Below are 23,797 nucleotides of genomic sequence, written 5' to 3'. Positions count from 1 at the left end.
GAAGAGGGAGCTGAGCCAAAAGGCAAAGCTCTCAATTCACCGGTCGATCTTTGTTCCTACCCTCACCTATGGTCACAAGCTTTGGGTAGTGACTGAGAGAAACAAGATTGCGGGTACAAGCAGCCGAAATGAGTTTCCTCTGTAGGGTGGCTGGGATCTCCCTTAGAGATAGGGTGAGAAGCTCGGTCATCTGGGAGGAGCTCGGAGTAGAGCCGCTGCTCCTCCGCGTTCAGAAGAGCCAGATGAGGTGGCTCGGGCATCTAATTAGGATGCCTCCAGGACGCCTCCCTGGTGAGGTGTTCAGGGCACGTCCCACACGGTAGGAGGCCCCGAGGAAGACCCAGGACACGCTGGAGAGACGAGAGATGTCTCTCAGCTAGCCTGGGAGTGCCTCCGGATCACTCAGGAAGAGCTGGAAAAAGTGGCCAGAGAGAGGAAGTCTGGGCTTCCCTGCTTCAGCTGCTGCCCCAACGACCCTACCCCGGATAAGCAGAAGAAAATGGATGGATGGATGGACAAAGCATCAGCAGTTTGAAGAACTTGACTGACCAGCAGAAAACCCTGACGTCAACCCCATCCAAACATTTGGGATAAATTTGAACACAAAGCATTAACCAGGCCTTGCTACTCAACATTAGTAGCCAATCTCACTAATACTTTTGGTGTTTCAAATCCCTGTAGCCATGTTCCAAGATCTGCTGGAAGGCGCCTTCAAAGAGTTGAGGCTGTTATTGCAAAAGAAAATGTTGCTGCTCACAATTGTCTTTTCTTTGTCTCTCAGATTTATATCAGCTTCCTACTTGCAGATTACTAAATTCTGATCTGTTTCTCCTAGGTTTTATATATAAGAGGTCTTATATTAACCTGGTGTTGGAATGACATGTTGAATCACTACATATTGCTGTAATTTCAGTTTTCAGTTTTTTCCACATACTTTTTGCTAGGAAGTGTTAAAAAAAAATAATTGCCCACCACAATATGTCACTTTGTACATAACATGAAATCATGGGTGTTTGATTCATAGTTGTACATGAGATTAGAAGTCAGTATAAAATATGAAAAGATGGGTTTTGATGAAATAAATATGTTTAATTTTTAACACTTACGAAAACTTACCTGAGAGCTTTCTTGCGTTTTTTCTCCTCTGCTTTCTCTTTCTGTGCCAAAGTCAGAGACTCAGCCTCTGCCAAATTATCAACAGCAATGGCCAGGAAGACATTTAGGAGGATGACTTAATGACAGGGGGGTCAAAGATTATGACAATGATTTGCACTGAACTGTGGAACAGAGACATACATATAAACAAAATCCACACATACTCTCTGTAAGGATACAATTTCCACAGACAAATAGGATGATGAAGTAGATGCTAACTAGGATTCCAGGCATGCTGGGTCCTCCATGAGCCATGATGCCATCGTACATGACAGCATTCCAGTCCTCACCTGTCAGGATCTGAAACACTTATAATTTAACATTACTAAAGATTTATGTTAATGAAAATAACTGGGAAATGTTTCAAATATATTTCAACTTTATTAGGAGATCACATTGTTTCATGAATTTATGGATAGTGGTTTTGATTGTACCTGGAACACAGTGATGAGGGCCTGAGGAAAACTGTCAAAGGTGCTGCGGGGTTTGAGTTGATTGGGAAAGTTAAACTTCCCCCCAAACACCTGCATACCCAGCAGGGAGAAGATAACGATGAAAAGGAAGAGGAGCAGCAGCAAGCAGGCAATGGAACGGACTGAGTTCAAGAGAGAGGCCACCAGATTACTAAGAGATGTCCAGTATCTGCAAAACATTATTTAAACAAGTCATTAGTTATTCCCCAGTATTCAGTCATACAGTTGTGTTTCAACACAGAATTTGTATGTTATATTTGAGATTATATTTCAATGGAACATTTTCCAGCTGTAAAATGTGACACATTATGTCTTGTCACAACTATTTAATATTACAAAATTTAGAATTTCTTTGTGCTCCAATAAAAAATAAATATTGGTCAGGCTATGCTTACAACCACTTTTATTGACTAAACCCAGAGCTCCAGAAGAGAAAACAAGGAAACAGAAGAATTAAATTTGAAAGAAATCATATAGAAAGCTGTGTTTGGATATATAGTTTAGAAGCTTTACATAGAAATTGGAGCAATTTCTATGTAAAGCTTCTAAACTATATATCCAAACACAGCTTTCTATATGATTTCTTTCAAATGTTGTGTTAGTGAGCCATACATTTACCATTTTGATTGCAAAAGATATAAATGAACCCAAATCTAAAATCAAAACCCCACTCACCATAACCCCACTCAACACTCTAACAGCTCCCTCTTACCTTCAATTGGAGAACGTGAAATTGGAGAGAATTGGAGAAATTGAAATTTTGCAATCAAAATGGTAAATGTATGGCTCACTAACACAACATTTGAAAGAAATCATATAGAAAGCTGTGTTTGGATATATAGTTTAGAAGCTTTACATAGAAATTGGAGCAGCAAGGAAACCAGTGATCACAGCCACACAAATTTCACATGCAAGAAGAGATGATACAAAGAAGGTAGAAGGCAGAAGGTAGATTTATTGGTCACTTTTTTCAACCAAGTTTAAAAAATGCAATTACTTTTGTCCTTGATCCTACTAGCCTACATCTTTTGAGTTGAAGGACGAGTTGATTAAAATCAGCAGCTACAATGAAGATTCCATCCACTTCCTTGGGCATGTTGGTACTGGTGGCCTCATACAATTCCTGCAGTGCATAAGTGCAAAGCCTGCATCCTACACTTAACTACAGGTACAGTATGTAACAGTTATCTGGGACTGTCATGGTGACCCTGCTCTTTAAAGCATAGGGCCATTATTTTCCTGCTACATCTGGTTTTTGATTCAGTGCCTGTCTATCACATAAACTACATACAATTGTGGGAAATGATTATTAAGGAATATATTTCCTTAATATAATGCCATTTTTCACAGATTCATTCCTTAGTCTTATATATTTTCCTAGGCTATTTTTTTTCACCTTTGCTTCAACACACTGCATTTACAATTCACTATTTTAGTCTTATCACCTCTCTGCCCACATTTTTAAAACCCTACAACCAATTTTGTCATTGCGTATTTTACACTTAGTATTGTGCAATTCACCTCCTCCCCATCCCCACCATGGCCTTCAGGATATCCAAGAGATGAGAGAGACTTAACTAAAAGATTACATCACCCAACCACAGGCATTACTTCACTACCACTCTGACACTTGACACTCTTTGTTATCTTCACACAGGCCTACACTTACTGTAGAAGCTTCAAATCTATGTAGCCAAAATAAGTGTAATCTAATATACTTCCAATTTATATGTTCTTATTAAACTAAAGTTGAAAAACAAGCTAAACCTGTCACAGCCTGCCTTCATCCAGTTGCACATGCTGCGTACCCACAGCTGACCACAAGTGTCAGCAGCATGCAGTCCAGCCTTGATCCTCTTTCACGTTCAGGCCATAGACTGTAAATAAAGATGGACGATGCACCCCCACCTATCCCAGATATGAGCGCTGCCATCTTGTGAGGGTGATGTCATTGGAAGCCCTGCATGTGCACAGTAGCGATGTCCGTGTGGTGGTGGGGGGGGTTCCTACCGAAACACCAGTCCGACCAATCATGAGCAGCTCCATTGAATACGAGCACACGGATTGGCTGTCATGGCTGTAAATCATGGCGGAAAAGCCCCCTTTGTATAATTTAATAACTCATTAAAACCGGATTTATCATGAAAACAAACACTTGAACAAACATCAGGCTGATGAGAACTAAACTAAAAATTATTTGGCATGTACTTTGAGTTTTTAGTTTGGCCTATGACCACTCAAACAGGACCTGTACTGCAGACAGACATGATGGGGCAATCCAGATTGAATAACCTCACTTTGGGGGATCTTTATATACAGTCTATGGTTCCAGCGGTGGGGGAATGTGAAGGTAAGAGGGAGCTGTTATAGTGTTGAGTGGGGTTATGGTGAGTGGGGTGATTTTAGATTTGGGTTCATTTATATCTTTTGCAATCAAAATGGTAAATGTATGGCTCACTAACACAAATAACACTGCTGGTTTGAATGTTAATGATAAAGTGGATCTAAGCAAGGTATGATATGAGGTGAAATTAAATGTGTAAGAGACATCATTACACCTAAAATGATTAATTCACATTTAATTTCTACAATCAGGCTTCAATTTACCACCTCATCATCGGGGAGCCATTTTCCCTGTTTCTAAATGCGGGTATGCATGAGTCAGAGTTACCCCAAATGTATACACTATTTCCCATCAAGATTTTTTTTTTAAATACTTCCCAATTTATGCTTAGAAAGTGGTGTCTGCACATTTCAAGCCCATTTTTTTGTGTGTGCAATGGTTATAAATGAGGCCCTAAATAAGGAGAACAGGACGGAGACATTTTCCATTAAATGTTAGATAATTCCTGTCCCTTGTTAAATCAACACACAGTTTGATCCGTCCAGTTTCTTTTACCAAGTTCTTATATTCCTATTGTTCTTTGTCTTTGTCTTTTTGCCATTTCAGTTGTCAGTCTGGCTGAACCTAATTTGTTCTGCAGCTGCAAAATATTAAACTATTTGCACCTATTTTTTGCAAAGTCCTCATACATATAGCTCTTTGTAAAGAAGACTTTAAAACACCTAAAACACAAGGGAGAGCCTAAAAGCAGTCAACACCATTTAAAAAATATATAATCATAAATATAGTACTCTTAACCTTTTAATCAACTGAAACAAACTTTTAAGACAGAAGATAGTTTTAAACCTTGTTTTAAATAGTGTATAAAAGTAAAAAGAAACAACTCTGTACTATTTAATGTCAAAATTCAGTCAGACTAAACTGTTCTCCTTTGATGGACAACAGCTAGTTTTTTGAATGTGAAATAAAAAAACATATGGGAGAAAGAACTATTCTGGAAATTTAAGTCTTCTTTTGCATTTGTAGCTATTCGTTTACCCTTTATTATTTAGTGCAACCCTGAATTTAGTTTATAATGTATTGGTTTTCTTGTATTACATTTTTGTTGCTACCCCCATGGTAATATTTAACACAGCATGCCCTCTCTTGTTTTTCACATCAGTTTTAATTTACGGTCAACAGTCAGTAAAAGCAGTTTAAAAGTTAGAGCTTTGTTAGGTTTTACATAAGCCAAATGCATATAGTGAGCAACTCACATATACACATGCAAATTTGCACATAATAGCTCTGCTTGATCAAAACTATCTCACCTGGTGACTTTGAGCAAGCGGAGCAGGCGTATGCAGCGCAGCACAGAAATACCCATTACTGACATAACACCCATGTGGACAAGGATGAGCTCCATAATGCCAGTTGACACCACAAAGCAGTCAAAGCGATTGAAGAGAGACATGAAGTAAGAGGGCAAGCCCAGAGCATACATCTTCATGAACATCTCAAGGGCAAACATAGACAGCAGTAGCTTATTGGCACTGTCTGTTGATGGTTGGGGCCAAAAGTACAAAGAAGAGGGCAAGAGACAGAGGGAAAGATAGATGTTTCAAGTTATAAAGTCATATTTGTATATGATAGCTTGGTACTTAAACAACAATATCTTAAACTGTGACATGATTAATTATACCATAGGCATACCTGATGCAGTTTACTTACTGGCTGGTAGCTTACTGGCTCTGTCTCTCTTCTAATCAAACAACACCATCAATGGAAGGAATTTATCTGTCAATCAACTTTCATTTGCATAAAACCTTTCAGTAACACTTTCTATGAAGTCCATGTCTATAATTCATTATAACGCATTATGAACATACTTATAATGCATTATAATGCCTCTATAGTGCTGTATAATCATAGTTATAAACACCCATAATTATTTATAATGCTTCATAAAAATAATCATAACTCATTATGATGCCAATGTCTAAAATGAATGCATATAGTTAAAGGTAACTATAAGTAGTCTTTGTTTGCCTTAAGTAAAGTGATAAAAAAAATAAGATTAAGTTAATGCAAGAACAGCACATAATATGCTGTGAAATGTATAGCTTTGAACAGGAACTAACATACAGTACAAACTTTGTGATGATGAACATTCGTGGCACTTACTGGCTCAATTTGGAGATAATAATACAGATATGAGCATGAAGATGGAAGATTGTTTTCTGTATTATTCAGTTATGATTCAGAGGCATAAGTTCTCAGCTCAGCAAGGAATATGGAGAGACGGGGTGAGCGAGAAGCAGAATGAATGAAGATTGTGTGTAGGGATTTGGCTTTAACATGGGGCAACCCTTTCTGTGATCAGCCTCACGTGAGTGCCACCAAGTATAATTATCAGAAATAATTAATTATTATTAAAAATAATTATTAATTATGTTAAATAATGTGACTTAATTTGTATTAAATCACCTCGTCGTGAAGCACCATTCCCGGAAAAGGAAAATGATAGTCTCATAAAATACACTAAATTATCAATTTGGAACTCTGATCAATAATTAAATTAATAATTATAACTGAATTTACCATACTCATAGTAAAGAGGGAAGGATTTCTGAGCTCTTGACACAGTAGTTGACCATTTACACATTCTTGTACAACATTAAGCACACAGCAAGTATGATTTATTCAAAAAGAAAAGCATTGCTAAACAAAACAAACGATATATCTTAACTGCTAATATATACAAGTATATATACAAGTGTGGATGTGAAAGTGTGTGTGTGTGTGAGAGAGAGAGAGAGAGAGAGAGGGAGAGAGACAAAGAGAAGGTGTGTCTTGGTGTGAGTATGAACACACCAAGAGGCAGAGGTGTATTGACTAACAACAGAAGCTACAATGAGATGCCAGATTCAAAGATGCTGGATCAAAGATGGCCGCAGAGTGGAGAAGGCCTTAGCTGACAATGTGGGTGGTCAGGTACAAAGAAAAGGCAGGAACTTTAAGTTCCTTCTCTGCATGCTTCTGTTGAGTGGCAATTTCTGAGTGCATGTATGTGATCTAATATGTACATGATGTGCCTTGGTTAGTAAAAAGGGTGTTTAGTTGCATGCAAGACCCTGTCTATGTGAGGCATTAATGAACTAAATTCCAGACTAACCAATAATCCAATTACGAAGAGATCAGAACAACAACTCATTTGATAGCATTACCACTTTTACATGTTACACATAATATGACAAAGGACAAAGTCAACACTCGTACCCAGCCTGTACGTATGTTCTAAGGCCATGCCCAGATGTTACTTGCCAATCCAAGAGTGGTAGAAGAGTTCTTTGGGTTGTTGGCTGAAGAAAAGAGGTTTCGGTTTAGTCACTTCTGTGCAGTTCCAAGGATCCACGAGGAGGCTGGCCGGCCCTGGTGTCCTTACAGAGATAGCACTTAAGTGCAGTCTCGGTTCTGTTCTCCTTTTGGCTTGAGAAGTTAGCTGTGGCTTTCTAATTTCTGCAAAGTCTCTTGAAACTTGGAAAGTAGAGCTGAGACAAGGCTGCAGCTCCTGCTGAGAGGTTAGATGTGGAAGGGGGAAGGGTAGCGCAGGTCCTCCAGACCTGCAGCCTTCCTCACAGGAGGTTTGGGAGGGAGAGCCAGAAGATCAGCAGATGCATCTCTTCTTGGCTGTGTGACATCCTCGGGGGTAGCAGTGGTAGACCAATCATGTCTGAAGATGGATCTGTGGGAGAATCTAACACTTACGTGTCAGACCACAAGGCACTCTGAGACGTTGATTTCAAATGGCTGTTCTTTGTTTGAGGAACAAAGAAGACAAAAGTAGCCATTTTGAAGAAGAAACTCACAGGATATGTGACACATGTCCAGTGTCAAGTGTCCAAATTATCAAACCATATTTAGAATTCCCAGGTCCCTACATCACCCCTGTGGCATCAGGATAGCACCCGGTGTGTGAAGGCATAACCATGTTTGGTCCACATTTGAAAAAGTTAATTTGTCAGTCCATTTGAAGCTGTAACATCTGAGCAGTTTGTCAGTCAACTGGGCATTTGTTGGCACTATCTATCTGGCTAAGCAAAACTGGTAAACAAGTTAACAAACAAAACCTTAAGGTTACAAAATTATTCCAGATGAACAACAACACTGACATGGTGTGAAATAACTAACCTGTGTTTCTCAGTAGGTGTTAGTGAGAACAGGAATGTTAGTTATGTAAATGTGTTTGGTGAGATCCACAAGGAATGGCACACAATGACAAGGACGTGTATGACTAGGTTGGCAAAGTCATAATGTGGTGTATCCTGACTAGTGTTGCAACTAGTGGTCTTACTAACAAAATGCTAACAAAAATCAATCCAGGTGTACTTGGAAAGTTGGACAGTGGTGTCTGAGTCCAATCAGAATTTAGGTTTTCTAAACAAACAGCAGAGTGTCTGGCTATATACGTTCAGAATTACTGAGTTTGCTGCTGTTGCTGGAAACTCTGCAGGAAGAGCAAGGCACTCTACATTAACATCTGTCTAACTGTCAGTACTAATTTGGGCAGGGTGAGAAGTGAGCTCTGGACCTTCTGTGCTTCACTCTGGGCTCAGGGCTGTAATGCTTCATGTAGTCAGAGATAGAGTAGAATTCAGAGGACTGTCACTGTCTGAGAAATTTTGATTATGCTCAAAACTGTGCTCAGAGATGTCAGAGATGCTGCGGTCATAATCTGACAGATTAGTCGGCAGGTCACACTCCTGGGCCAGAATCTCTGAGTAAGGCCTTCTACAGCTTCTGTTCTGTGAATGCCTATCTCATGGCAGTTGGAGGACATGGCGGCTACGCCTTTTGTCTCCCTGCTGTCTTTTCACACCCCCCTTCGAGCTGTTGTGAGGGTGGTGTTTTGGGGCAGAAGGCCTGTGTGACACTGCAGCAGAAGAAGAAAATTCTTTACCAGTGCTCGACAAAGCTCTGTGTAATCATTTCTGACCCTGGGAGGCTGGGACTGTACTTCACTAAAAACTCAAGCTCTTCAAGGCGAGAACATTATGTTGAAGGCTGACTTGGTCAGTACACTCTTCTAACAAAACAATGTGGTGACCTTCACTGCAGGGGGCACCACATATACTTGCTTGTAAGTATAGCTGGATGTCTACTGCTGTGGCAGACTGATGGTGTAAATGTGAAGGCTTTTGCTAGTGTTAAATGGAATCAATCATTTTTTGGTGTCAACCAAAAATACTGCTGATATTAATATTGCACACATATGAATGAATGTCAAAAGTACTGCGCCTTGCGGCAGGGCCCTAAAATATGTAGGGATTTGGCTTTAACACAGCGCAACCCTTTCTGTGATTACGCCTCACGCAAAGGTCACCAATTGTTAAAGTATGGTTATCAGAAATAATTAATGATTATTAAAAATAATTATTAATAATATCAAATAATGTGACTTAATTTACATTAAATCACCTTGTGGGGCACCATTCCCGGAAAGGTAAAAATGATAGCTGATCAATATAAACAGTCTTATAAAATACACTAAATTATCAATTTGGAACTCTGATCAATAACTAAATTAATAATTATAAGCAAAATTACCATACTGATAGTAAAGAGTGAATGATTTTGGTGCTCTTATCACAGTAGTTGGTGATTTACTCAGCTTAACTCTTTATTTAGCAATGCTAAACAAAACAGACAATATATCCTAACTGCTAATATATACATATACATGTACATACACATATATACATACATATATATATATGCACCTTTCCCGGAAAGGTAAAAATGTATATATATATATATATATATATATATATATATATATATATATATATATAAGTATATAGACAGCTGTGGATGTGCAAATGTGTGTGTGTGAGAGAGAGAGAAAGACAAAGAGAAGGTGTGTGTTGGTGTGGGCATGATATATGTGGTCTAATATGTATATAAGGTGTGTTGGTTAGTAAAAAGGGTGTTTAGTTGCATGCAAGACCCTGTCTGTGAGGCATTAACAAACTAAATTGCAGACTAACCAATAACATTATAACAAAGAGATCAGAACAACGACTCATTTGAAAGCATTAACATCATTATATGTTACAGTCTTGCCCAGCCTGTACATATCTGATAATGCTATAACCAGATGTTACTTGCCAATCCAGGAGTGGTACATGAGTTCTGTGGGTTGTTGGCTGAAGAAAGGAAGTTCTGGTTCAGTCACTTCTGTGCAGTTCCAAGGATCCAGGAGGAGGCTGGCTGGTCTTGGTGTCCTTACAAATATAGCAGTTAAGTGCTATCTTGGTTCTGTTCTCCTTTTCGCTTGAGAAGTTAGCGTTGGCTTTCTAACTTCTGCAAAGTCTCTTGAAACTTGGAAAGTAGAGCTGAGACAAGGCTGCATCTACTGCTGAGGGCTTAGGTGTGGAAGGGGGAAGGGTAGCGCAGGTCTTCCAGACCTGCAGCCTTCCTCGGATGAGGTTTGGGAGGGAAAGCCATGAGGCAATCTGGGATGATTAAGGACGATTGTTTAAGGAACAAAGAAGACAACAGATCACATATGATTTGTTTATTTGGACACTTGTCACAGGACATGTGACAAGTGTCCAAATGAACAAATCATATGTGGAATTCCCACGTCCCTATAAAGTGAATGGCGATAATGTTAATTAAGCTAAACTGCTTAAACAACAGTCAAACAGTACAAAAACAGTCTATATTAAGCTGCCATACTGCTGGATTCAGAGCTACGAGCTGGGGTCAAAGTCATCATCCAGAAACCCTGCGTCATTTCACCTTGGAAAGAGTTTTCAGAATAACACCTTGATTTTTTTGCACTACTTTTAAGCAACAGAATGATGACTGTTGTCAGAAAGTATTCTAAATATTTATATATGCCTACAACTATATGCACACTTAAACACATTATAAGTGTTATCTCAATTCATTATAGACATTGGCATCATAATGAGTTATGACTATTTTTATAGAACATTATAATAAGGCATTTTAATGCATTTAAGTATGTTCATAATGCGTTATAATGCATATAGACATGGAAATTCATAGAAAGTGTTACCTGTGCTTTGCAACTGTTTCATTGCATCATTTTTAAAACTTCTTTTCCAATCACTGACTAATTAGTTTAGTTCTTTATTAAGCACTGAAAAAAGTGTTCAACTATACACTGGATGGTTCATTTTTTCCCATATCAAAATATATAAATGACAATTATTAATGTATTGCTTTTAGAAATCTCTGTATTTGATTACATGTGTAGTCCAGATTATAAAAGAGTTATGATTCTTCCATCAAAAACAGACAACTTCAGTATTTTGTGTTTCTTTTGCTCCCACCAAAAGGAAGCTGATAAATAACAGCTGCCATGCAATAAACACAGGTTGAAATGAGTGTAATGTGTATAATGCTCTGACCTTGCCAGTTTGTGAGTCTCTGAGATTGTTTGTGGTGTTCTGTTGCGATGGCCAGTGTATTTAGGAAGACAAGCATTATCACCCACCAGTAGAACAGTCTGGACTTCACATACACTCTACATTTACGCCGTAACCAACGATTCCACTTGCGAGCCAGTTTACTGCAAAAAAAAAGAAAGAAAGAGAAGTTTACTTAAAAAATGAATCACAGTGGTCCTCACATAAGATATCATAACTTTTCAATGATGCTGATGACCTATGTTATTATTCCACCTTTTTTTCTGATCCATTAAATCCAAGCTTCTAGTGTTTTCCAGAAGCACTGAAGTACAAATCCCACTATATCCATGTCACTAGTCACTGGATAAATTATGTTTATGGGTTATTTTAGTCACTTAAGTCACCATATTAATTTAGATGTAACAGGTCAATGTGAAAGGATGAATATTTTAGCAGGAATAATTAGGGCCCAAGCAGCGACCACAGGTCGTTGAGGACCCTCTTGGAATGCAGGGCATTATTAGGGCCCAAGCACCTGGCAGTGTGAGAACCCTCTTGGAATGCAAGGAATATATATATTTTTTTTTTAATAAATTAAATTTTTGGAGGTCAACTCATGAAAGTTGGTACACTTGTCTGGCATGGCAAAAAAAATTGTATTTTGGTGTTTTCATAAAAACACACATGGCAAAATGGCTCCACAGCGCCCCCTAGTTCACATGAAGTTTCACCTAAAATTATGAAATTCGGCACATGTATGTATCATGCCCAGACGCACAAAAAAGAATCTTGGACCCACCCCCCCAAAAACAACAGGAAGTCGGCCATTTGGAATTGTGAGCTGATTTTTGGCCATTTTGGGCCTTGTACTTTTTGAAAAGGTATCACAGGACTGCACAAAACTTTTAGGGTTTTCCAGTTATGTGGCGTACAATTTTGATGTCTCGCCATACAAGAGAAATTGTTGTAGTAACTTTGTACATTGTCAGATCTGCCTAAAACTTTAAAGGTTTGATAATGGTCTCACCTTGACACATCTGTATAACAATATTCACTAGTCATGACAACCCAACCTAGTGGCCACAGGAAATATTTTTTTTAATATACTTTTATCAACTTGGCCTACAGAATTAATTGGATCCATTTTAAATCCTGTCTGTATGTAAGACCTTCCCGATTGAAAGTTATCAATGGTCCGCACAAAACTTTTACGGTTTTCCTGTTATGTGGTGTACAATTTTGATGTCTCGTCATACAACAGGAAATTGTTGTAACTCGGGGTACTTTGTCCGATCTGCCGGAAACCTCATAGGTTTCACTAAGGTCCCACCCTGAACACATCTATATGACAATATTCACTAGTCATAAGCCAATCCTGTGACCTCTGCGGGACCATCAATGCATCACTCCAGCATGTCCTGTCAGGATGTAAAACAGCACTGACTCAAGGTCGATTCACATGGCGGCATGACCAAGTGCTCAGGAAGCTGGCAGAGGTGCTGGAGAAAAGTCGGCAGGAGGCAAATATCCAGATTCCATCAAGGAGCCAACAGAGGATCCACTTCCACAGGCAGGGGGGACCCGCAGATAACCCCAGCAAGAGTGCACCATCCTCCAAGCTGTTAACACCAGGGGCGGAGTGGAAGATGAAAGTGGACCTTAGCCCACAGCTCCAGTTCCCACAGGAAATCTGTTCCACCACCCTAAGACCCGACGTGGTACTGTGGTCCGCAGCTGTGAAGTCTGTATTGCTGATAGAGTTGACAGTGCCATGGGAGGAGGGACTGGAAGCTGCCTATGAGAGGAAGATGGCGAAATACGCAGACCTGGTCGCAGAGTGCAGAGAAAGTGGATGGCAAGCAAGGACGTACCTGGTGGAGGTGGGAGTCAGGGGCTTTATTGGCAGCTCCACGCCACGCTTGCTTAGAGACGTGGGACTACGGGGAGCAACGCTGAGCAAAGCCACCAAAGAACTGTCGGAGGGAGCAGAGAAAGCAAGCCACTGGCTCTGGCTGAGACGACGAGACAAGTCTTGGGGGGGGAACATCAACATAGGTTGAGCTGCAGGGGGTGTTAGGGAGACGTCCCTGTACACTGCCCCACCATTGGGAGATGTTCTGGGTTAAGGGGCGAAACGTCAGTGAGCAGTGGTCCCCAGCTGAAGACCCTGCAGCTCAACCTGTTCCTTGGTATGCGGTCAGGTTTAGGCCTGGCTCAGGGAAGCGGACGCCCCTGCCATGCACAAGTCCTCCTTTGGCACCGCCAAGCGGATATACCATCACCCTGTATGTAATAATGCACCTCTGGAGACAGTGACTCCTGTGAATAGAGCAGGTGGAGTCCAGGGAAGACTGGAGGACAACCAGGAGAGACTGGTGGCGGCAGGATAGACTGCACCGGGAGAGGCGAGCTAGTAACCCTACCCTCTAGTTTCCTAAAGGAGACACCCTAACCTTACTACGAAAACGAAACAGAGGAAACAGCCCGAAGGCCCTCCGAGAGGCGGGATGGAAGAAGGGCCTACAAGGACGGACCAAACGGTAACGAACGCGAGGACAACGGCAAAAGAGAAGATTCCCAGGAGGTGTGCGTGCGGTTGGGAAAAAACAACAACTCTGAGGGGACTTCACATCCACATGGGAAAGAAGAAGTGCGGAAGTGGGAGCCAGAAGCAACCTTGCACTGCCCTGGAAAGGGCAGATCAGACAAATGGGATCCAAGGCCAGGTAGAAAACCACAGTGCCATTGGGCCCAACGTTGCAGAGGCAGGGCAGGAGGAAAGGAGAGCAGAGGAAGAAAGGGATGATGATGGACCCCATGAAGTGATCTCTATCGCACCCACGATTGACCCCCAAGAACTGAGTCACGTCAAACAACCAGGAGCCTCAAAAGCCCACTCCGAAGGAACAAGATCAAGTGGCCAAAGGCCAACGAAACTGAGGAGTGGAGAAAGCTGGATGAACACCTGAGCAGGCTGCTGCAAAGAGCGCTACGTGGGTCAGTGGAAGCCAAGTTAAACCTGTTTGGGGAGATCGTGTATGAAGAATGCAGCAACAGGTATGGCGAGGTGACCATCAGAGAAGCAGCCCCAAGGACAAAGGGGAGGAGAGAGACAGAGATCGATGACCTGGTGGCAAATAGAAGGCAGCTCCGCAAGCGTTGGAGGAAAGCAGAGGAGTTTGAGAGGGAGGGCTTGAAAGTTCTCTGGGATGAGATCAGAACACTTCTTGCCCACCTACGGAGGGCAGAGCGCATCTGAAGACGGAGGAAAAGGAAAGAAAAGGAAAGATCAAGTTTCTTCAGGAATCCATTCCAGCATGCGCGAGGACTCCTTGAGGAGAAGACGAGTGGAACCCTGGATGTCTCCAAAGAAGAACTGGAGGAATACATCCGTGCTCAATACAGTGACCCGGCAAGGAACAAGCCCCTAGGCTCACCAGGGTATGTGCCCAGGCCTCCAGAACCATCAGCCCTTTTCGATACATCACCACCCAAACTCTGTGAGGTCACGCAGGTGGTCCAGAGGGCAAGATCTGCATCAGCACCAGGCCCAAATGGGATACCGTACAAGTTCTATAGGAACTGCCCGGGAGTGCTGAGGCTCTTATGGACCCTGTTAAGAGTCATCTGGACCAAGCAGAGCATACCATCTGAGTGGAAAAGGGCAGTGGCTGTGTATATTCCCAAGCAAAAAAATGCCAAGACCATCGGGCAGTTCAGGAGCATAGCCCTACTAAATGTGGAGGGGGAAAATATTTTTCTCCGTCATGGCAAGAAGGATGACCACCTATCTGATGGACAACAACTACGTAGACACCAGCTGCCAGAAAGCCGAAGTTCCGGGTTTCCCTGGGTGCGTGGAACATGCTTCGTTGATTTGGGACCAGATTCAGACCACCAAGAGGGAGAAGAAGAAAGACCTGCATGTTGTATGGCTGGACTTAGCCAATGCATACGGGTCAGTGCCACACCAGCTCATAACATACGCCCTAGACTTCTTCTACATCCCGGATAACATCAAGACCATGATCATGAATTACTTCCAGGACATGCACATGTGCTTTGCACTGAAGAAGTTCATCACTGGTTGGCAACAACTAGAAGTCGAGATTGCAATGGGATGCTCCATCTCTCCCATCCTCTTTATAGCAGCCTTTGAGGTTATCCTGATCGGGGCCAGGCAGGTGGTGGGAGGTGTCCGGTTGCCTGCAGGTCAGAGGCTTCCCCCCCTAAGGAGCTATATGGATGACATCACCTGCCTGCTACGAACTGCCCCATGCACATCCAGACTTCTGAAGAGGCTGGACGAGCTAATTGGCTGGGCAAGGATGAGGTTCAAGCCTCAGAAGTCCAGGAGCCTGTCGCTGCGGAAAGGGGAGAGGAATGACAGAGTCACCTTTACCATCGGCGGCGAAGACATCCCCCTCATCGTGGACCAGCCCATCCGAAGCCTGGGAAGGCTATATACATCTGGTCTCTCAGACAAGGATATGGGAAAAAAAACCATCCTTCAGCAGTTGTCAGAAGGCCTGGCAAAGATCGACGCAAGCCAGTTACCCGGAAAGCACAAGGTGTGGTGCTATCACTTCACCCTGTACCCAAGGGTGATGTGGCCTCTAAAACTGTGTGAAGTCACCTCATCAGCCGTAAACAAGATGGAGGCAAAAGCCAACGCCTTCATCCACAAATGGCTCGGGCTACCAAGGTGTTTCTCAGCAGCTGGCCTCTACAGTTGAAACTCACTACAGTTACCCCTGAAATCCATCACCCTGGGCTATAGGCAGGAGAAGGCCCGACTGCGACTGGTGATGGAACTAAGGGACTCTGCCGACAAGACTGTAGCAGGAGCAGATGTCAGAGTTGCAACTGGAAGGAAATGGAGGGCTGAGGAGGAGGTGCAGAAGCTGATTGGTAGGCTGCACCACCAGGAGGTTGTGGGCAGGGTCCAAACAGGGCGGGCAGGCCTTGGATGGAGTGATCCACCAGGTTATGGTCCAAGGCAAACAAGAAGGAGAGGAAAGACCTTGTTGTTGCAGAGGTCACGAGAGTGGCACAGGAAGAACTCAGAGTGAAGTCTGTGGCACAGGGGCAGCAGGGGCGGTGGACTACCTGGGAGGGTGTCGTAAGCCGAGCAATCAACTGGGCAGACTTTTGGAAACTGCCACAAGCTCAACTCAGTTTCCTCATTAGAGCGACCTACGACACGCTCCCGAGCCCTCTAAATCTCCAGCAGTGGTTTGGAACAGAGCAATCCTGTGACCTCTGCGGGACCATCAATGCATCACTCCAGCATGTCCTGTCAGGATGTAAAACAGCACTGACTCAAGGTCGATTCACATGGCGGCATGACCAGGTGCTCAGGAAGCTGGCAGAGGTGCTGGAGAAAAGTCGGCAGGAGGCGAATATCCAGATTCCATCAAGGAGCCAACAGAGGATCCACTTCCACAGGCAGGCGGAACCCGCAGATAACCCCAGCAAGAGTGCACCATCCTCCAAGCTGTTAACACCAGGGGCGGAGTGGAAGATGAAAGTGGACCTTGGTCCACAGCTCCAGTTCCCACAGGAAATCTGTTCCACCACCCTAAGCCCCGACGTGGTACTGTGGTCCGCAGCTGTGAAGTCAGTACTGCTGACAGAGTTGACAGTGCCATGGGAGGAGGGACTGGAAGCTGCCTATGAGAGGAAGATGGCGAAATACGCAGACCTGGTCGCAGAGTGCAGAGAAAGTGGATGGCAAGCAAGGACGTACCTGGTGGAGGTGGGAGTCAGGGGCTTTGTTGGCAGCTCCACGCCACGCTGCTTAGAGACGTGGGACACGGGGAGCAAGGCTGAGCAAAGCCACCAAAGAACTGTTGAAAGGGAGGAGAGAAAGCAAGCCACTGGCTCTGGCTGAGACGACGAGACAAGTCTTGGGGGGGGAACATCAACATAGGTTGAGCTGCAGGGGGTGTTAGGGAGACGTCCCTGTACACTGCCCCCGCCACTGGGAGATGTTCTGGGTTAAGGGGCGAAACGTCAGTGAGCAGTGGTCCCCAGCTGAAGACCCTGCAGCTCAACCTGTTCCTTGGTATGCGGTCAGGTTTAGGCCTGGCTCAGGGAAGCGGACGCCCCTGCCATGCACAAGTCCTCCTTTGGCACCGTTGGAGGTGCGCCAGGCTTAAGGCCAAGCGGATATACCATCACCCTGTATGTAATAATAGTGCCACCTACTGGTAACAGGAGGAAGGCCTTGATGGATTATCATTGGATATACATGATATTTACATGGTTTGTATAACAAATTATGTACACAAAGGTGACATGGAATTGGTCCCTCCCCAGCTGCCCCTATTGGCTGCTGGAAGTACTACACCATGCGAAATAGCTTACTCCAGGGTCAAAACTGTTTTTTGGAATGCAAGGAATTATTAGGGCACAAGCACCCTTACGATTATTATTAGGGCCCAAGCACCGAATGGTGCAAGGACCCTCTTGAAACTGAAGGAATTATTATTATTATTATTATTATTATTATTATTATTATTGTAATTTTTTTTTCCTCTCAAATGAATTGCCTTTTTTTGAGGGCTTTCACATATTCAAAAAGTCATGAAACTTTCCAGATTTATCAGGTCTGGTGGAAAATTTGATATTTTAATGGTCTTGTGCGTGGGTGGTAGGAAATGTACTAGTTGCGCCCCCTACTGATTTTCAATGAAGCAGCCCCCGCAGCACGTTTTACCTAGAGCTGTGAAACTTTGGAGGCCTGTGCAACACGCCATTACCTACCAAAAAGTCTCATGGGGCCATACTGTAAAACCAACAGGAAGTCAGCCATTTTGATTTGAAGTTGGAATTTTGGTGTATTTTTGGCCATTTTCAGGGTTTCGTCCTTATCCTAGAGCTTTCATCAGATTGACTTCATATGTTATGGCTACCTTCATAAGACCTTTGACAGCAAAAGTTATTCAAATCATGAGTTTTTTCATCACACCGTGTGATCTGTATAAGGCATCTAATTTGCATGTTCTGCCATGAACCAGGAAGTAAACAGGAAATGGTATGTAACTCTGCTGTGAATGGTCCAATATGACCCAAACTTCACAATTGATAGGAGTTTTAAGTGATAATGAGAGCGCCACCTATTGGCACAAGAAAGGCAAAGTTTTACAGTAAGATGTCCAGCTCCTAGCAGGTTGACTTGATTAATTTCAAAATGTTTTCAAAAAATCCTTAAGATGTTAAAGGTGCTTGAAAATGAATATTAAGAGTTTTCATTGAAAGGCATTCCCACTGTGGGGTGGACATTTTCTATGTTTCAACATGACATAAAAAACTGTCGTAACATCGCCTCAGATGGTCAAATCTTTTTAAAATTTCACAGATTTGATAAGAATCCACACCTGAAGACATCTGCAGTGCAATTTTAAATCTAGTCATAGCGCGCCACCTATTGGTAGCAGGAAGTTACTTTTTTTACTCTGTGATTTTTCCCCTGTAACAAGTTAACTAATCCTATAAAGACCTTCATGATGCACAGAAATTAAACTTTTGAGTTTTCATCAAACCATATTGCCAAAATTACGCATTAATCGCCATAAAACTGGAAGCACTTTTTGAGAGGCAAGGAGTGCACCAAAACTCGCCAAACTTAGCACACACATCAGAAGACCTAAAATGTGATATTTGATATGTTTTCTTTTCCACTGATGTGGCAAAATGGCTCTGTAGCACTCCCGACAGATTTCAACAAAGCAGCCCCTGCAGTACATTTCACCAGAGCTAGAGCTACAAAACTTGGGAGGCATGTGTAACAGCCCAAGACCTACAAAAAAGTCTCTTAGATCTATCATAGACCTTTAACCCAACAGGAAGTCGGCCATTTTGAATTGAATGCGCAATTTTGGCGTATTTTTGGACATTTTCAGGGCTTGCAATTTTTCGATCTTCTCCTACAGATTTCATCCGATTGACTTCAAAATTTAAAAATCCTCTCAGACAGCCTGGGACATCAAAAGTTATTACATTTGTGAGTTTTCTTCACATCGTGTGGTTGTTACTGGGCCAATTATTTCTATGTCTCACTATTAACCAGGAAGTATTTTTATAACTCTGAAGGACATGGTCCAATCTTCACCAAACTTCACACGTTTGATGATGATGTCTTGCCCTGAACACATCTACATGACAACCATTACCATTACTTTTAGCGCCCCCTACTGGCAACATGAAATTTCATGGAAATGACATGCTTTCTTCTTTGATGGAATGCTCCTACAGGTTGTATACCATTGACTTTAATTCTGGTGACAAAACCTTTAAGACCTTAATGATGCCTCCCTCTGAAGTATAGGTTTTCCATGAACACTGTTGCCATGGAGACCCAGTGGTGGCCGCCAAAAAGGAAGTTGTTGTAACTTCACTTTACATTGACCAATTGGCTCCAGATTTCACAGTTGTGGTCAGGCTGCAGCCCTTAACAAATCAACATGTCCTTTAATATGATACTCACCGAGCCACCTATTGGCGCCAGGAAGTAAGCCTCGTACCACACAACTATCTTTTTCATGAAATCTACTTGTTTTGGTGCACAAATGATGTAGACCAAGATGGCGTAGATTTTGTGTGTCCAAAGGAAGTAATTCACTTTGTGAAATATCTCACTTAAGGGTCCAAACTCTCTGTATACTTTTCAGACTTTTACTGAAATGAATGATTGCATCACTCAGAGTCCTGCCAGTAGCCTTGACTTGTGCTGGGGTGCAAGGCCTGTTCATCGCTGCTTGCAGCTTTAATTATTGTTATTCCTTAAAATGAATTTGCTTTTAGAGGGCTTTAATATGCACCTTAAGACCTGTGACATAACTACTAATTTAAAAAACTGAGTTTTCATCACACCATGTGGGTGTGGCTTGGTTTCCAACTTTGATGTTTTGCCATGACACAGGAAGTTGTTGTAACACAGCAACATAAGCAACACATCAACTGATTTGCCCAAAACTTGTCATGCTTGATAAGAGTGCCGGCCTGAACACATCTGCATGGCTCAAATGAGTTATCATCATAGCGCCACCTACTGGAGACAGGGAGTTATATGTTTTACGTTTTACAGCTCAAACTTGTGTAGTGGACTGCCTTGGTGTGGTCATTACATTTTTCCTCTGAGGAACTCCAGAGCTCAACGTCCCCTGGGCAAGTGGGGGACACGTCAAGAGACACTGTTTTACAACCCAAAACATCCAACAGAGGGTTGTTAATTAACTTAACTGATACTCCATGTAGGCATCTGCAAACACATTCTGCTTTCAGACTGCAGTCCGACCAACAGTAGTACCAACATCATCGTAAAATTTGTCGATGATACCACTGTGGTCGGACTAATTTTACGGGAAGATGAGACAGCCTACAGAGAGGAGGTCCAGAAGCTGACGACCTGGTGCTCAGACAACAACCTGGCACTAAATACCACAAAAACAAAGGAGATCATTATGGACTTCAGGAGGAACAGAACCGACCCGCCCCCCCCCCTCTACATCAACGGTGAATGCGTGGAGAGGGTCCACACATTCAGGTTCCTGGGAGTCCAGATCTCGACGACGACCTCTCCTGGACCGACAACACCACAGCGGTCATCAAGAAGGCTCAGCAGCGACTACACTTCCTGAGAATCCTCAGGAAGAACAACCTGGACAGGAAGCTGCTGCTGGCGTTCTACCGCTCGTCCATCGAGAGCCTGCTGACTTACTGCATCACCACCTGGCACGGGAGCTGCACCGAGGCAGACAGGGAGAGGCTACGGAGGACAGTCAGAACAGCCCAGAAGATCATTGGCTGCCCTCTCCCCTCCCTGGAGGACATATACACCACCCGGTGCCTCAGCAGAGCACATAACATGATCAAGGACAGCTCACACCCTGGCGCTCAGCTGTTTGACCTGTTGCCCTCAGGCAGGCGCTACAGGTGCATCAAGGCAAGGACAAACGGACTGAGAAACAGTTTCTTTCCGAGAGCCATCACCACCGTGAACTCTCACAAATAACCACCCCGGACATCACAACAGACAATAGACATTATACATCACATCCCTACCTCAATCCACCCGGTGCACACCCTAATTATCTACCCATGTGCAATATATTTCCTGTGCAATATATTTCTATCTGTGCAATATACTTCACATACTGTGCAATATGTTATGCAATACACCGAGTCGCTCTACTCATATTTATTATTTAACTTATACCTCCACACCCATGTACAATAACCGGGTATGCCGAATCTCAAACAGTGGAAAAACGCTGTGTTGAAGCTTCTGTATAGCTTTGTGCTATTTGTAATTTGCATGCAACGGCGCATTTGTGCGCTCAGATTTAAGGCCTTTTGGTAGGTGACGGTGACTGCGTGTTCCAGAAGCCGAACATCCTGCTCTGAGCTCGGGGATATTACGCCGCGCGTTCTGGCTAATTTTCCCTGCCTCAGCCCCTCGGCGCTAGCTTGTTAGCTTAGCTACCTAACCGTTAGCAACTGCCAAATCGCTTGTAGTAGAGTGTTTTCAGCGGTGCTTGAGACCGCGTCGGGGTATAAATACCCTCACTGTTCAAACGAGTAAGCTTAGTCTGCTTGTTCTGAATGTCCCAGAGCGGACCTCTGTGTGGTTTGAAGCGGCTCAAACTTTGTTGAAACCCATGTGGTTCAGTAGCCCAGTAGTTGAACTGGCTGTTTATCTCATAGCTGGCTGTGTTGACAAGTTGTCTGCTCAGTGTCCTGAGCGAAACTGTGTGCTTCTCGCCTGAGCAGGTGAGGGCGTTCATGTGGGCGGTGCCGGGAGTCATCACGGCTGACGTAATCCTCCCCTGGACGCCACAGCTCCTTCTGGAAAGAGTGAATAGGACCGCAATCGCGACATCGTTTTGGTTAACTGAAACTTGAGAGTGATTATTCAAACTGTGCATGCATATAACCGACTGGTGATGAATTTTCACTTAACTGAAGTTCAACACTGCAAACTTTGCAAAGTAAATTGCAGAATTTACCCTTGCCATTCACTCACTTATATTAGTGTGCTAATCCTATGCTAATTCACTTTCCTCTTTCTTAATCTGAGTCTTAAAGTTATAACACTTTTGACTTTGTATTATATTCTTAAAACACAGTTACAAATTAAGTCAAGTGTATACACCTCATTCACTTTTCTTAAATTTCGTGTTTGATTTATGATCAATTTAATGTAATTGATCAAAAATTTAACAAATGACTAATTTAACTGACTGAGTTAAAGTTAAATCTCCCCTTTATAATTTGGTTTAACTTTGTCCTCAAGGTGGCTGCCCCCAGATGTGTATCTTCTCTTAAGTCTGCATTGCCTCTAGCACTTACACTATAAACAACTAACCTCTTTTGGTTAATATTACAGCAACCTGGTACCTCATTGAACAAAGAATACATTGAATTCTGTTTGTATTTTTAATCACTACTAATCAAACACCTATAATAAAATAAAATAACACAAAATATAACCTGATTGCCTGCAAAACTCGAAACAATGTTTCTTGAATTAACGACGGAGGCCCTGACTCACCCATTAAAGGGAAAAACACTGACCAAAGTGTTGGGTAGCTTGGCCTCAGTGTTGACTGCACGGCTCAAACATACACAACAACTGCTCGAGCAATCAGCAGGTAAGCTGAAATCATGTGTACAACAAACTGCACAACTGCAGAGGGGATCAAGGCTCTTCCAATGGCAACTTGGAGCACCCCAACGAGCTTCAGCAGAAGCAGAGGCACATGTAGATGACTTGAAGGCTCAGCGTGACACACCAGAGGAAAAGAAGATCAAATTGAAAGATGAGATTCACGAGCTGGAACTGTCACTCCACAAAAAGGAATGGGAGCTAGCTAAGACACAACATCAGCTCGAAAAGGTAAATCAAGCCTGTGATGAGTCAAACCATCAGCTCCAGCGTGCAATAGAGCACATGGAAGACCTCAAAGCTCAAAAAAGGGCCTACTGCTTGCACTCTGAAGCTGACAAAAGGGAGATGCAGCTCATGCAGCAGCAACTGACCAAAGCCGAGGATGTGGTTAAGCAGGCCCGCCAACAACAAGCAAGTACAGAAGGAGAGCTAGAAACCCTTAAAAGAGAACTGGGATATTCTCTTGCTATATGTCGGAACCGACGGACAAATCTTGATGAAGCTTTGCAGGAAGAAAGAAGAAAGACAAGCTACTCACCAAGGGAGCTCAAGAAGGCTAGAGCCTAGAGTGGCTCCTCCCATGTCAGGAGTAACTCCGCCTCCACAATCTTACCTGCCTCCAAACAGGCAAACCTCTTTGAGTCTTTCAGATCAAGACCTACATAAGATTGCTCGAAACATACCACGCTTTGAACCTTGTCCTGGTGGCAGAGGTGTGGACTCGAGTCAC

General features: G+C 42.9%; 1 protein-coding gene across 1 annotated transcript in view; it reads right to left on the bottom strand.

Annotated features, from left to right (window-relative positions):
- Positions 1-23,797, bottom strand: part of LOC121950059 (dihydropyridine-sensitive L-type skeletal muscle calcium channel subunit alpha-1-like) — a 73,369-nt gene that overhangs the window by 17,890 nt on the left and 31,682 nt on the right. Inside the window, exons 6-10 of the mRNA XM_042495974.1 lie at positions 11,394-11,554; positions 5,283-5,508; positions 1,590-1,797; positions 1,335-1,455; positions 1,117-1,231 (exon numbers count right to left, since the gene is read on the bottom strand). Coding sequence (XP_042351908.1) covers positions 1,117-1,231; positions 1,335-1,455; positions 1,590-1,797; positions 5,283-5,508; positions 11,394-11,554 — 831 coding nt within the window. The remainder of the gene's footprint in view (positions 1-1,116; positions 1,232-1,334; positions 1,456-1,589; positions 1,798-5,282; positions 5,509-11,393; positions 11,555-23,797) is intronic.

This window comes from Plectropomus leopardus, chromosome 2, assembly GCF_008729295.1.
Source record: "Plectropomus leopardus isolate mb chromosome 2, YSFRI_Pleo_2.0, whole genome shotgun sequence".
NCBI classification, from domain to species: Eukaryota; Metazoa; Chordata; class Actinopteri; order Perciformes; family Serranidae; genus Plectropomus; species Plectropomus leopardus.
Note: the sequence above shows the minus strand (reverse complement) of the source record. Positions and strands in the feature narration are given on the sequence as shown.